This window comes from Oryzias melastigma, linkage group LG1 (assembly GCF_002922805.2).
Source record: "Oryzias melastigma strain HK-1 linkage group LG1, ASM292280v2, whole genome shotgun sequence".
NCBI classification, from domain to species: Eukaryota; Metazoa; Chordata; class Actinopteri; order Beloniformes; family Adrianichthyidae; genus Oryzias; species Oryzias melastigma.
This window is the reverse complement of record NC_050512.1, coordinates 11,827,775-11,843,402: the sequence shown is the minus strand read 5'-3', so window position 1 is coordinate 11,843,402 and position 15,628 is coordinate 11,827,775. Positions and strand designations below refer to the sequence as shown.

The 15,628-nt window shown below is 38.1% G+C and overlaps 1 protein-coding gene across 1 annotated transcript in view; it reads left to right on the top strand.

Annotated features, from left to right (window-relative positions):
• myo15ab (myosin XVAb) overlaps nt 1–15,628 on the top strand; it is a 67,150-nt gene that overhangs the window by 33,976 nt on the left and 17,546 nt on the right. Inside the window, exons 33-53 of the mRNA XM_036211869.1 lie at nt 1,972–2,056; nt 2,146–2,178; nt 2,252–2,333; nt 2,427–2,557; nt 2,737–2,832; nt 3,257–3,385; nt 3,475–3,581; nt 3,665–3,843; nt 4,127–4,199; nt 4,272–4,463; nt 7,028–7,107; nt 7,193–7,266; nt 11,051–11,159; nt 11,269–11,337; nt 11,446–11,510; nt 11,586–11,939; nt 12,317–12,395; nt 12,509–12,604; nt 13,552–13,612; nt 13,867–13,960; nt 14,067–14,181. Coding sequence (XP_036067762.1) covers nt 1,972–2,056; nt 2,146–2,178; nt 2,252–2,333; nt 2,427–2,557; nt 2,737–2,832; nt 3,257–3,385; nt 3,475–3,581; nt 3,665–3,843; nt 4,127–4,199; nt 4,272–4,463; nt 7,028–7,107; nt 7,193–7,266; nt 11,051–11,159; nt 11,269–11,337; nt 11,446–11,510; nt 11,586–11,939; nt 12,317–12,395; nt 12,509–12,604; nt 13,552–13,612; nt 13,867–13,960; nt 14,067–14,181 — 2,303 coding nt within the window. The remainder of the gene's footprint in view (nt 1–1,971; nt 2,057–2,145; nt 2,179–2,251; nt 2,334–2,426; nt 2,558–2,736; nt 2,833–3,256; nt 3,386–3,474; nt 3,582–3,664; nt 3,844–4,126; nt 4,200–4,271; nt 4,464–7,027; nt 7,108–7,192; nt 7,267–11,050; nt 11,160–11,268; nt 11,338–11,445; nt 11,511–11,585; nt 11,940–12,316; nt 12,396–12,508; nt 12,605–13,551; nt 13,613–13,866; nt 13,961–14,066; nt 14,182–15,628) is intronic.

The following is a 15,628-nucleotide window of genomic DNA, read 5'->3' as shown; positions in this document are numbered from 1 at the left end:
GTATATCTCTTCCTGGAAGCTGGCTTATCTGAGCTTTTCTCAACAACAAACACATCCCCCTGCTTAAGTCTGGAGTTTCAATCCCTCTGCAATTTAGTCTTTAGTGTTTGATTTTGCTTATCCAAACACACCAAACCTTATCACACGAAACACACTCCTTTGTCCTTGATTTGAAAGAACAAGGCCGAAGGGAGGATTGAAGCTTATCCATCAAAGGTGATTGATTTTCACATTCACCGCCAGACCAACAGAAGCCAAAAGGTGGGACACAAATGACCACTTTTGTGGCAGTGCATGAAAAGGCATTAAAGAGCCACTATGGCCGAGGTTCTACGTGGTAAAATTGTGAGAGCCTTTCAGAGGCGGCTACTTGCTGGTAATTTGAAGAAATGGCTCATTTGGGAAAACGTGCGCTGAAGATCTGAGCAGCTCTGCAGATGGCATCGGAGCAAAGCTTCTTAACCCCGATGACCTCTTCAGATTTACTGCCTTTTGGACACCTTTGTAGCAAACATGTGGCTAAGAAACTGCTATAAAACATCCTTTTTTTACGAAGGAATATATTAATGTCAGTTTAATGAACTGAAGATTTAGTATAAATTACATAAAGCATAAACAAAACGAACTATTACAAAGTAGTTATTTGATCTTTGGTGACAGTTAGGAGTCAATATCTAGGTGTGTGTCAACAATTAAAGTTGGAATATTTTATCCTATCTAGATCTTCATCTAGAGTGGACACTTCAGTACCAAAAATGTAAAAGCTTTCAAAAAAAAAAAAAAGCAAAATAATTTATCCATTAAAATTTTATAATTTTCTCCACATTTTTATATTTTTCTTCTCTTGTAAAACAGCTTTAACTTTTTTTCATTTTTTATTATTTATTTAAAAAAAACACATGAGAGTTCAATGTAGAGAAAAAATAAAAGTTAAAAAAATAAAGACTTAAACCAAAGCCTCTTCTCTGAACCACTTGTTACAAAAAATACATTTTTTAATTGAAATTGGTAAATTTGAGCAATTAAAACAAAACAAACTAAACGGGACAAACAAAAGAAATATATACCTAAAGATGGATATATCAAACTTAGGATGATTTGTCTTGATCTGAATGGAAAATAGAACATTAAAAAAGTAAATAAGAACATCGAAATATACATACATGTCCATGTATAGGCACGAGCACTTGTAAATGATGCCATTATGATAACTTATAATCATAGACATTTTTGCTCTTATACATACAGTACACGTCACATTGAATCTATTACATATTATTGGGGGGGTTGTTTCATATCATAATTTGTTGTTAATTGATTCAATGTGAAGGATTTTATTAATTGACCTAAAATCAATCCAGGAAAAATTTTTAGCCAAAACTTCACTCAGTGTAACTCAGAGATAATCAAATTTAAATGAAATTTGTGATCAAACAAACAAGTAAACAATAATTAATTTCCGATCCATTCACATTTTAGTTTCATAAAGTCCAGCCCACTGTTGTTTTTACTCATCAAAATAATACAAATATCTGCCATCACATGTGTGTTGTCCACTGTCACCGTACTTGATTGATTTTACTTTATAGTCAAATGAACCTACCACATATTTTCTAAGATTTATTGTCGATTTATCTCATTTTGAAGCAATTCTTTTATTGTATAGGTCAACTCAATTCCATTCTGCCTCAGACGGATTGATCTGGTTTCATCGTAGGAATAGAAATTGATTCATTGTTACATCCCTACATACTAAGTTTATCAAATATCATACATAACATAAATTAAAAAAATATTTTTTTCAGTATTTTTAATTAACACAATACATTTTGAATTAAAGGATTAAATGATCTACTGTTGACTTGTTCTCTCTGGCTTTGTTTTTGTGGCACTTGACGCATTTGTATTCAAGTTGCGTCTCCTCTGTCTGAGTCTTAATGAACAACCATGTTGAATTATTTCCTAAAACAGGAAAAAGTTTGTCCTGAGAAGGAAATACCTCATCCGGCTACGCTCCATTGTGCTGCTGATCGTCAACCGCCAGCGCTACATGAGGGTATGTTCACAGAGCTAGACTGAATAAATGCAAGAAAAACTTAAAACTGAGCAAAGGTATGAGGTGTGATACTGTTGTCCTCCTGTCAGACAGTGGTGGAGCCTGCCAGGCAGGCGGAGGAGGTGAGTGGATCTGTGATGAATTTAGCATACACCGAAGGTGTGGCGCTGGCTTAGCGTGCACCTGTGTGCACAGGATCGCATCAATCGAGAAGTGGTGAACGTGACGACACTGCCAATTCCCGCAGAGCTGTCTGGCCTGCTTCACGCCGCTTCAGGTACGCACACACTCAAAATACACACCTGATCGCACAAACACAACTGTCCGCTACATTGGGTTCGCAGTAAAGGTGCACATTTGTGTCATACAGGAGGAGCTGAGCTACACTCTGACTGCTTGGCAGTTGTTCAGGCTCCTAAAGTTGAGGTGGACCCTCAGCTGACCCTCCCCCTGGATGTTAACAACTACCTCATGACTCATTTCATCCAGGCCATGTTCAGGGTACATGTTTTCATTAACACCTCAAGCATTTAGTCTTCAAGTCTTTAACTGTCTCACCTTGACCTTCAAATGTAGCTGAATAATTCTGCATCTGCATATGTGACAACAATCCCATGCAACCAACATGAACGGTCTGTGCAAGTCACTAAACAACCTTGGTTGTGTGTTTTGTACCGCAGGAGCCATTGTTTGGGATGCTCACAGCCCCACTGGAGAATTCCCTAATCCGAGTGGGGGATGAGCTCAAACGTGGAGCCCTCCACGTTTTTATTCTGGTACAGTCTGTTGGGGAAAACCTCCAACTACACACACACCACACGTCCTGATGTGAATTTGGTGCCACATTAAAAAATGAGTTCAACAAAAATGTATATGCACATGCAAATATGACTTATTTTATTGTCAAAGGAACTGAAATCTTTCATTTTTTTGCATTTTTTTTTCGTCGCCAGAATATTTTAATTATTGCACTTCATTTTTACCCCATTAAGGATCTAGATAGATTTGTTTTTTATTTATATATTCGCCAATTTTCTTGTTTTTTAAAAAAGTAAATAATTTGGAAAATTATGGTAGATAACTTAAGTTTTGTTTCTCTATGCTCCTGTTTTAATGCAGTTTTGGTTTATTGCTCTAAATTTTTTTTTTTTGTAAATAAATGTTAATTAACTTATGAATACCCATCTGTTTATTTTATAGATACTAAGGTTCATGGGTGATCCTGACTTGAATGGAGCTCAGGAGAATCTCTTTGGGAACTACATAATCCAACAGGGACTGGCCAATCCCAGCCTCAGGGATGAGATTTTATCTCAGGTAGCCAATCAGGTAAACAGATTTTTTTTTCATAGTTTTTGTTAGCATCATGCCCCTTAAATGTGAACTAATGTTAGTTTTTCCCTACTGATCATTTGAAGGTGTGGAGAAATCCTAACGTGCTAAATTCCGAGCGTGGCTGGCTTCTCCTCTGCTCCTGTGTGTCTGCCTTTCTGCCCTCCCAAAAGCTGGCCAAGTATCTGCTTAAGTAAGTTTGCCTTTTTTTTTTTATTTAAACACATTTAGAATAATGAATAAACAGAAATTTAATTATTTTTTTCCTTCTGGCAGGTTTGTGTCTGACTATGGACCGGAGGGCTTCAACTGTGTGTGTCAGCACCGCATGCTTCAAGGTTTGCAGCGGGTCAGTGTGGGGCCGGAGTATGCTCGAACCTACCCCCCGTGTCTATTGGAGTGGACAGCCAATCGCAAGAGAGCTCACATGGTTCTTCACATACTCTGCTTCGATGGTGAGAAAACCCCCGGAAGGAAAATCATAAACTGCATCCACTGCAATCTTCTGTATGAATAATCTTTAGTAAATAAAAAGCTATTTTATAGTTAAAACCACACATTGTGAGGATCTTAAAACATTAAGCAGTCGTTTAAGATTGAACTTTTTCTCGTAAATGCTGACAATCCTCACAGATCCAGCAGGGATTCTGGGTCCAGTTCATATTTGTGGCTTCATGCAAAACAAAGGAAAGCAGAATCTTTCAGATGAAGTTTTCATTTGGTGCCTTTCTCCTTCAGGTTTGTCTTTTCTTTGTCCGCTGCATTCATGGACAACAGGAGAAGAGATCGCTAAAAACATACTACAGCACCGGTAATTCACAAGAAGTAGTTTGAGTCTATTTACAAAGACAAGTTTTGCATGTTCATGCTGTTTTGTGTTAAGGGGAGTATTGGAAGGTCGTCGAGGCTGGTCAGTCCTCCTGAAGGAGCCGGCTCAGTGGGTTGAACTGGAGGGCTCAGACTACGTCCTGGACTTGATGTCAGACTTGGAGCTTCCTGCTAACTTTCCCAAACACAACAGCTACTTCATCATCTCAGCGCTAGAGCCAAACAGAGTGCGGCCCAATGCCAGCATGTATGACAACAATGCAAACACACTCACTCTCACACACAGCTGAGATTTCACTACTAGGTATCAAATGGCTCTGTGTTCAGTTCCTCGTTAAGTTCCTGTGGGAATGTGAGTGGATTTTCTTTTAGGTTTCAGTTTTTAGGTGATTTACATTTACAAGTTTGACAGCTACAATCTGTTTTCACTCTGGGTTAGGGCCTGCTCTCCATCAAAACCTGTTGCCAGTTATGTTCTACTTTAGCTCAAAATGTGACATTCATTCTCAGATTTATTTGTCACGCGCTTCTAGTTTGATCCATTTCTGTTTTTCAAAGCTAAGTACACAATTTAGTTTTTCGTTTGACGACCGTATCAAAATTTACAAATTGTCCCTCCTACTTGTTTTACAATAATGCTTCTAAACTGAAGTGAAAAAATAAATCCATGTCTTTACACATTCCCAACTCGTCGTATATGGATGAACGGTCCGGGCCCCCTCCTCGACACTTTTTGACATTTTTGGTGTCCCCAACTCGTTGTTCTTTGACGTGCTGGCTGTTCCCATTAAGTCACAGGTCCCCAACCCTCAGGACGCGTTACCAGACGTGGAGCGGTACCAGATTGAGGTACCCCTGATTAGTGTACGCATTATTTCCCCTTCTGTAGCCCGGTGCCAAGCGGCCCTCGGACTGTTACCGGTTTGTGGACCAGAGGTTGGGGACCCCTGATTTAATGAGGACAGCCAGCACGTCAAAAAAACAACGAGTTGGGGACACCCAAAATGTCAAAAAGTGGCTCAGAGGGTGCCCAAATCATGCATTTATATATGAAGAGTTATCAGTGAGAGTGTGTTTCCATGTCTTACCTGGGGTCTGCAACCTTCAGCACTTGGAGAGCCATTCGGGTCAGTTTCTCACTGACCACAACCCAGTAAGATTCACGTCTAATGTCACAAAGAAATGTATTCATGTTATTGTTAAGATTGTGATTAATATAAATGAACTATTGTTTTTTTTAGCATAAACAAAACATAAACATAAAGAAAAAAAATCATTTTTTTTCAAAATATGAAATAGTTTATAACTTTTGACAGAGGTTCCTATGACTTTCTTTCAAAATAAAAGACAGTGTGTCACATAGAATAATCTAAATGGAGCAAATGTGGATTTAGATAGCATAATTTTAACAGTTTTTACAAAAAAAACAGTTTATTTTACTGTTTGTGGTGAATTTCAGTGACATTTTTTTAAATCTATCTAATCAAAATTAAATCAGAGCAAATTAAGTGACTCTTAATGCAGTTTTTATACCATAAAGCACACCTAAAATCCTTTAATATATTAAAAAATAGAAAATCTGTTGTAATTCTGGGTGTGCATACCAACTTCCAATTGATTTTCTGTGGTTCATCGGGCACAAAAATCGGTCAAAATGTTTTTGCTCGCCTCTTATACGCATTGTCCTTCAGCTGTTGTGAATGAGTTGATTAAATTTGAGTTAGTTTACTTTTATACATTACATTTTTAAGATTAAAAAATGTATTTTTGTTTGATCAGAGAGCCACAATGGAAGAATAATAAACCAACAAATGTTTCCAGAGCCTCGGGTTGCAGACAACTGCTGAAGACAGAAAGACTGACTTTGGCTTTTCAAAAATATTTTTCGAGTTAGACAAAGCGCAACGTGATAAAAAAATAACAAAAACATTTTTATAAGACACTTAAAAACCAATAGGGCATAAGATGGTCGAAAATATGAACAATTTTTCTCAGCAAGTAAAAAAATATTACATGAAAACATTTTCATTCTTGCCATTATGCTCCTGTTTTTTATATAACTTTCTAAAAAGAACAGTCATCCCATTTTCACACAAAAGATAAGTGGAATAATTCAAATGAATGGCCACATTTGTGTAGCACGGTTTGTTATTTTTCTCTTTCTTCTCCCGTAAAATCGATAAACCCGTCACACTATCTTATAAGCCTCCGTTTGAAAGGAACACAATGGCTTTCAGTATAATACAGTGTGGTTGTCTTTTATCGCAGAAAACAATAATCGTTTTTTTTTTCTTCACCGGCGAGGGATTTTGCATCATTGCAGCTACACACTGATAGAAACGATTAGGAAATTCTCAAAAGGGTTAGAAATAGGCCGCACAGTGAAAATATCCATAAGTAAATAAAGTCAAACAGTGTTTTAAAGTCATTAAATATAAATGTAAATGATTGAAACTAATGTTCAAACTAAAAAAGCTGAACAGAAGGGTAGTGAATGATAAATAACTACAGAAAAACCTAAAAAAAATATGAATATATTCCTCATTTTATGAAAATCTGCATTTTTTCCAGTATCAATAGTTAAAAGGATTGTGAGTTTGACCTCCAATCTATCTGAATTGGTCCTCGCCGCTCTCATAATGTTGTTTTCAGCTGCGGCGGGTAATTGACATCATGCAGAATGAGAGGTGTCATGAGAATCGGGTGAAAAGTGAAGCATCACTCCTCGCGGTGTGAATCGAACAGTTCAAATGAATTGATGTATTTGCTTTTGCTGTTTTGTTTTTCCCTCCGCCATCGACTGTTCCACAGAAGCCTGTTGGGCGGTGGGTTTGACACGAGTGATGACATCATGTCTTCAGTCATACCTGGCTCTGAAGGACTCAGCCCAGGTACATTATTAAGTAAAATCATGTGAGAGTATCCACTGACTGTGATCAGAGCAGACAGCAAAGTCCTCTGCACTTCCTCCCCCAGACTTTCAGCCTCAGAGAGGGATGGATCATTATCTTGACAGCCTGTTCGACCCCGTTCTGTCTGACGGAGCTGGAGTAAGTTGCATAATTCACTCATTGTGACACATTTGACCACATGTGTGGAGACTCCTCCATCAACCGAGGACTGTCAGTCATAGTAGACCATTTCCCTCTCAGTTAGAAGGAAGCCAGCCCGCCATACCTGTCACAATTATGACGTATTGGTAAATATTTTATGGATTTTATTTTTTTTTTTGACACAAACACTAGATACAATCATTACGCACAATTCAGAGCTCAGTGTGTTTGCCTGTCCAAACCTAAAACTGGAAACAGGACTCCAGACAGCCTCCCCCGTTCATGTAGGTCATATCCAGGTTGTGAGGAGAAACTCTCAAATGGAATTCCACTTGCTCCAGTTTTGAATGTACTATTTTGAGGAAGGATCCCATCAGTTTGAAGAATAAAGTGAGCGTTTAAGGACACTCTGAGATGAGAAAAAAAATGACAAGAAGTTGCACAAACCTCCCCAATAAAACATTCTATTTGTTTCCTAATCTTCCTTACGATAAACTAGACCAGGAGTCTGCGACCTTTAACAATAAAAAAGCCATTTGGGCTTCTTTCTTACTGATCAAAATCTACTGCTTGCATTCATTGCATTGTGGTTTTTAAATATAAAATAAATTATATATATATATATATATTGCATTAATAAAAACAGAAATTTAAAGAGAAACATGCATTTCCTCAAAATGTAGACTTGTTTTTTATTTTTCATTAAAGCTGATATGACTTCCTTTCAAAATAAAAGACTTCCTGTGCCAAACAGGGTCATATCAGTGCAGCTAATGTTCTCCTATTAAACAGCACAAGACAAAAATCATATTTTCTTTTAATAGGAATTCATTGGTTTATGATCCATTAGAAAAAGCATATTAAAAATATACAAATATTTTGCAACTCCCCTCTGGACAGGGGATAAGATAATATGTGCTTTAAACTTATAAAATAAACTAGGTAATCAGAAAATTTATATTTTATACCAAATTTTTGGTTGGTATTTGAAATGTGTCATCCTCTTGATGTCTAGTTTACCTTCTTGGTGCACCTCAGCTATAAATCTATCAAGTTAACTAATCTTGATTAAATGAATGCTAATTTAATAATTCCCACCATTAAAACAGATATAATTGTATTTATTTTCAGCCAAAAAAGCCACAAAGGTGGAGTAAACGAGTCACATGTGGCTCCACAGCTTCAGGTTTCAGACCCCTGAACTAGACAATAGAAACACATTTATTGATCAAAAATTAGTTTATTCCATGTTTTTTTAATCTTATGAAAGATAAAATTAATGGTTTGATGATTAAATGTACCCTGATGAATCCGAGTAGCGAGGGGCTGGACTTTGGCCATGCGAGGAGCATCCGTCTCCAGCTGGAAGAGTGATGTGGTTAAAGTTAGCCATGCTATCGGATGTGGCTGACAGGAATTAGCATGTATCCAGTGTGTTCTACAGACCTCTCTCCTGCCCAGCAACCTATTGCGTTACGCAGTTAGCGTAATTGTTGCAGCCACCGGATCGCCACCGTGATTTCCCACAGAGGCAGGAGAGATCTGCTTACCAGGAGCTGACACTCCAGCAAATGAAGGGCTTACTATTTAATGAGACACGGCCTGCAAACACAGAGTCTGGAGAATGCATGGGTCAGTGGCTGACTTCTGATTGAAGGCCACAAAACGGGGTGGATGGTGAGATCTCTTTAAAATCCCATCTTAACTCACAGGATTTCTAAGAAAAAAACACATCTGTACCAGAATAAAATTAGTTGTTTGAATAATCTACTTGTTTTAAATGATGAATTGCCTGTCTGGGGACATTTTTTTCTCATAATTCAAACGGCAGTTCAATTGACAATTCAATATACAATTCAACCTTGTACTTTAAAAAGGCATTTTGCAATTTGCAAGTCATTATGAAAAGTGACGACTCAGTCCTGTCTCTACCGGCTTTTAGCACCACCAAAAAAACTGAAAAAAGACCTGTTAAAAATACAAGTGTATTTGGAAGTGGATTAATGTTTAAAAATTGTCGGCATTTTATGTTGTAAATTGTTTATTTACACAATAATTTGTCAGAGTTTTCTTTTCTTTTGTATTTAAAGCAATTGTTTTACTGATTTCTCTGACATTTTGCTTTAAAAATACTTTTAATACATATTAATTTATATCAAATCAATCTTTTTTACATCCTCCTGACTACCAGATAATGCAAATGTGTACTTTGTAGAGGACATCTCTTAACCTGAATATCTACCAACCATTGAATACTATTTTTTTAAACTCATTTTAATATCTATAGAGGACATTTGGAGCTTTTTAATTATACAAAATAAGGGGTGGAGCTCTGGGAATTGTAGTTTTTATTGGATTTTTAAAAAAATACTTGACAATTTTTATTCCTTTGGTATTAGTCAGAAGGATATAGCCCTTTTGTATACATTGTAACACAATGCGCCGTGAATCATAAATAAAAAAAAAAAAACAATGTTTACAAATATGCAGAGGAGGAAATACGTATTTGATCCCTTGCTGATTCTGTAGGTTTGCCCACCTTAATAGAAATTGACAGTCTGTTATTCTAATGGTTGGTTCATTTTTACAGTGAGAAGATAGAAAATCACAAAGTAAATCAATAAATCAGCTTAAAAGATTCATATTTATTTGAATTTCATTGAGGTAAATAAGTATTTTATCCCTCTTGCCAGAACTTTATGACAAAACCATAGAGGTCCGACATTTCTTGTAGTTGATGATCAGGTTTCTGCACATATCAGGAGGAATTTTGATCAACTCTTTGTTACAAATGATTTCTAAATCTTGAAGATTTGGTGGCTGTTGCTTGGCAACTCTTGAGTTTCAGCTCTCTCCTTAGGTTTACCATAGGACTGAGGTCCAGATATCTCAATCCTCAATCCATACCATGACCTTGATCTGTTTCTTCTTCAGCCATTCCTTGGTTGTCTTGGCTGAATGTTTTGGGTCATTATCCTGAGATTCTCACTCAGGATTTGATGGTACCTTAACAGTAGTGATGGTGTTCTTGGGCTCATAGACAGTATTTCTGTTTCTCTTAACATGATGGGTTTAGTTGATGCCAAATCATCACGGGGATTGTTGGCATTTTTTTTAACAGTCCTGCACATGTGTCTTCTTAAGAAGTGTTAAGTATTATCAATGGTTTTCTTGGTGACTGTGGTTTTTAGCTGCTTTGAGTTCATCAACTAGCTCCTTTTAGGCCTATTTCTCACTGTTCTCCTGATCATGGAAACCCCATCAGGTCAGATTTTGTTTGGAACCTCAGACTTTTAGGAGGTTTGATGGTTATGTTCTTGTATTTCTTCACAATTACACCAACTAATTGTCACCTTAACCCCCAGCTTCTTGCTGATGGTTTTGTAGTCCATTCCGGTCTCGTGCAGGTCTACAATTTTCTCCTTTAAATCCACTGAAAGCTCTTTGGTCTTTCCCATGGTGAAGAGTTTGGAATCTGACTGATTAAATATATGGACAGGTGTCTTTTATGCACGTGATTAGATCAAACCAGTGACTTTAATTCAGGTTGATTAGGAGACTTGAACTCTTATAGGGGATCAAATATGTATTTCCCTCAATAAAATGCAAATACATTTATATAAAGTCTTTCAAGTTGATTTTTTGATTTTCTATCTCTCGCTGTTCAAATGAACCTACATTTAGGGGGACAAACTAACAAACTAGGGATCAAATCCTTTTCTCCTCCACTGTATATTATATAAATGGTATGAAAATAAGATGGTGTTTGTCTTTCTCACAGGAAATAGAATCGGCTGCGGGACTATCCAGCAGGATGAAGGGAGCTGGGGGAGTGGGAGGGAAGTGGCAACAGCAGGGGTCCCACTCTGGCCCCCCACTTCCACCTGGAGGTCGGTCTCAAAGACACAGTATTCAGATGCGCCTGCCTCCCTGTCCTGCTGCTATTACACAGGCACTCTTTGAATCAGACGTGGATCAGATGTGTTTGTGTGTTAACAGCTGTGAGAGTCCTTCCTGTGGGAGGCGTGATGTCGCCTCCTGTTGCTGCAGTGGCACCTGTAACATCTGGTTTGTATCAAGTGTGATAACAAATGTTAGGAGGAAAGAAAAAAAAGCACAAAGCAATCAAGCATGATTTCCCTTCGCTCCATCATGTTTGATGTGTTTGTCCTCCAGATGCCCAGCAGGCTGTTTTGACTCAGGAGCAGCAGGCGATTGTGAACCAGCAGGCCATCATCATGGTAACTCCTCAGCTTGATTCATTTGCGTCACCGCTGTTGTCATTTGTGGCGATGATCCATTACCTTGTGTCTCAGGCTCAGCAGATGAGCATGCAGGCCATGGCGATGGTCGGCAGCCCGGTGTCGAGCCCCCCGACCTCTCCCATCACCAGCCCTCCCATGAGTCCTCGACAACATCACCCGCCAAGCCCCTACGCCCCTTCCAGCCCATACGCCGTCATACCTCCAAGTCCATATGCTAACATCCCGCCGAGTCCCTATGCTAACTTTACTCCGACTCCTTATGCCGCGGCAGACATGCGCCCCAGCCCGTATCCTCCTACTGCGCAGCGGGAGCAAGCTCCATCACAGCATCCCGCTGTTCCTCAGGCCCGACCTCAACCCCGCGCCCACCACGCTGACTTCACCAGAGCTGACCCCGCTGCACCAGTCAGTAACCTTTTCTGTGATTTATACAGCAAAATGCAGAGTTCAGCTGTGAAAACAATAAATTTACCCAAAGGAATAAACACTCAAAAGTCATTGTATTTTGGTTAAAAATGTTCCACATGAAATGAAGCCTTAAAGATAAATATTATACTGTTGATAAACATTTTATCTCCACAGCGAGAATTTCAAAGCAGAACTTTAAATATTACTATTATTATTTCTGCAAAAAATCAAGAAAAAAAAGCAAAAATATCTGCCTCTGTAACCCAAAGTGCTCTTTTCCTCTGACTAGACGTCCACAAAGCCAAACACAGTCACGTCCAATGTCTGCTAAATTCTGATACAAACCCTGTGTTGTGTCTGTCTGTGTTTTTCAGGCTCAGTCAGGTAAACACAGCTCCCCTCAGAGAAAGGCTTCAGGTGCCTCTGTAAACAAGGAGCCAGCCAGGAAATTTGGTACGGGCGTGTGACAAACACAAAGTTCATTCTGTGCACTCACCCAAAACTCATATCTGAGATACCACAGGGAATGACATATTGGATGTTTCATTATGTGCCTGTGTTTTAAGGCCCTGAAGTGATGTCTCCTCTGCCCCCTGCTGGAGAAATGGTGAAGTATTCAGCTAAGTCTTCAGACCACATCGTCCCCAGTCATGATATCAAAGGTGAACTATTTTGAGGGAATTTGGGGTCTGCAACCTGAAGCTTTTTCGTTTTCCATTGTGGCTTAAGTAGGTTTTGTCATTTGAGTTTACATTTTTTAACATCATATAACCAAACAAAATATTTAAGGCATTTACATATGTAAATACTAAAAAAAACAAGATGTTGTTATATTTATAATTGATAGTAAAGGGAGAAAAAGTATGAAGATTCACCAAAGTTATAATAATTCATTTTAGTTTTAATACTTTAACTTGTTTTTTTTTTTTGCATTTTTTTATTGAGGTAAATTGGATGTTGATGATACCTTTTTCATGAATTTTAAAAAGAAAGTTAGGACAAATTAAAAATACATGTGATACAGGATGCATTTTATTTTGAAAGGAGCTTTTATCTGCTTCTGTTAAAATTGAAAAATAGATCATTAATTAATTGAATTAATAATTCTATTATTGTTAATATTTAAAAGCTACATTTTATAAGTGAAAGGTCTAATGGTCACAAAATCGTAAATAAAATGTATTTTCTAAACAGTGGCTCTCACTGGGTTTTGTTCAGGAAGAAACTGGGCCAACTGGCTCTTTTAGCTGTCCAGACTGGACTGAACCGGTACGGTATTTTAAGTGTTTCCATTATAAAATTGATCTATTAGACCGGACTGATTCGTGCCATTTCTGGTACCCTGTTGGTTGTAAGTCCATAGAAAAATGGACCATGATAGAATCTATCGATTGGCAGAAAAGTTTTCCCAACTCAAGATCAAGTCGGAAGTTTTGTCCTCTTTGTCCACTCAGTGGAAAGTAGGCATAAGTGTTAAAGGTTGCAGACTCCTGCTGTAGGGAAACATTGAAATGCTCATTTGTTACACATATTCTATAAAAACAAGATTAGGTAAAACATTTTCTGTATGCGCTCGAAGTTAACGTTATTTTTTTTATTTGTTGATAAGAAATCATCAATAGGTATAACTCCCCTCCACCGCCTCCAGACCCAGTACCGCTCGGAAAGAGGTCAGTTCATAAGCACACACTCAGACTGACTGTTTGGATTGACAGCTCTGCAAATATTTTCTTTCTCTTGGAGGCTAACTATATTCTTGGGTTTTGTTTGTGATATTGATTTCAATCAAAGCTAAAACAAACCTTTAGTTTTTGTGTAAAGCCTCGTGTTTACACAGAGTGAACACGTTCAGTTTTCAACAAAACTACAAGCTCAGTGCAGAAAACTGCGAGGCTTGAAGCCGCCTTGTTATGGTTGTCTTTAGGAGACCAGAGGGGAAGTTTAAAAAGAAGCAAACGCCTCGTGACGAAGCTTTACAGATTCTCAAACCCCAGATGGACAACCCTCCAGTTCCACAGGTAAACATCTGAAAACTTAATCTCCTAAAATAATGTGTGCCGCTCTCTCAGCAGTGGGAACGCGTCCGTAACGATCAATGACGTCCAAAAACTGTTTTGCTTTCAGCCGAAACGTCCCATCGCCCCATCCCCGTCTGCCTCTGCTGTGAAGGATGCAGGCTTCAAACCGAGGAGCGCAAAAACAAAAGCGCCTTATCGTCCTCTGCCCAAACCTCCCCCAGGTACTCCCCGCCGCTCACAAGTCCCAAAAGCATGTTAGCTGCAAACACATGTTTGTTTGCAACATTATCCACAACACAAAAGGCCTTTTTAGTTTACAGTGTGCACTCTTTGTCATTTTTTAAATGTTATTCTAAAACAAGCTGTTTGATATTTATTTTTTCCGACTGATTTATGTTTGTGCTGCCTTTCAAGTCGTGCCCCTCAGGTTTTATGCTTAAAAGTTTCAGGTGGTTCAACAGGAAGCCAGATTAAAACACACATGTGAACGTGCTTAACAGTGAGACCGGACCCAGACTGGATTCACTGGTGATGCTGGATTAGGGACCATCTGTGCCACTTTAACACTGACGCCTCCATGTTTTAGATCTTTAATGTCCAGAATAGATTCATATTAAAGACTCAGTCCTGCAGGGGATTCTTTTTTTCTTGCTCCTTCTCTCAAAGAAGCAAAAAACGATTATTTTAGTGTTGAATTTCACAGTTTTCTTTTCCAGCCATTAGAAACTATAGTTTTAATTTACACACGGAGCCGAATTGTAGCTTCTCTTCACATTTCCGCTCCGACGCTGGTTGAATGTGAACTCCTGCAGAGTTCAAAAGCCTCCATTTGCACGTTGTTCCCCTCACGCAGAGTTTTTTTTAGCATTACTAAATCAGTCTCTAATGTTTTTTAAAAACTACTAATCTTTCCTTATTTGTTCCCGCAGCTGGTAATCTGTCAGCCTTTTTTATAGGATGTCTGCATTCATTTGCATAAAAAGTGGGGAAGAGTGATCTGATCACAAGCAGTCACTAAAGATGCTCATAGAAATACATGTGCGAGCTGCAGTGGTCAGAGCTGTCTGCTCTTGATCAAATCTCTAAAGTTGATGGCCGGGAATTGAGCAAGGCCAACAGACCACAAACCAGCTCAACACAAATAACTTTAAAGCAAAAAAAAAATGTTTTTACGTCTTTTTAAATCCTTTTTTACATTATTTAGAGAGAGTTATTGTTTCACGTTGCCTTCAAATGCCACTTAAATACGATGTTAATCAATCTCTTGAAAGGTTATATTCATTAAACTTGTTTTCCTGCTCATTTAATCCCCGTCTCCATCCATCATACGCCACTTATCCTGCATTGATCTGCACTATCATTTTTGTTATTTTCTTCATTGCCTACATTGATCAAATGTAAAAAAAAATGTTGTTTTTCCTGCACTTCAAAAACAGTACATTTAGAAATAAATCAAAAATTCAAACTCTGGTCCCAGATTTTGTTAAATTAAAAAAAGATAGTATCTGGTATCATTTTTTGTGTTTTTAACCTGTTCTTGTAGCATTTTTCTGAGGATGGAGGACACATATGAGCTTTTGGTGCTTTTGAGCACCAGATACTAGTGAGCTTTAGATACTATCTGGTGAGTGCCAGATAGAATTGATAACCAGAAAAAAATGTTTCACA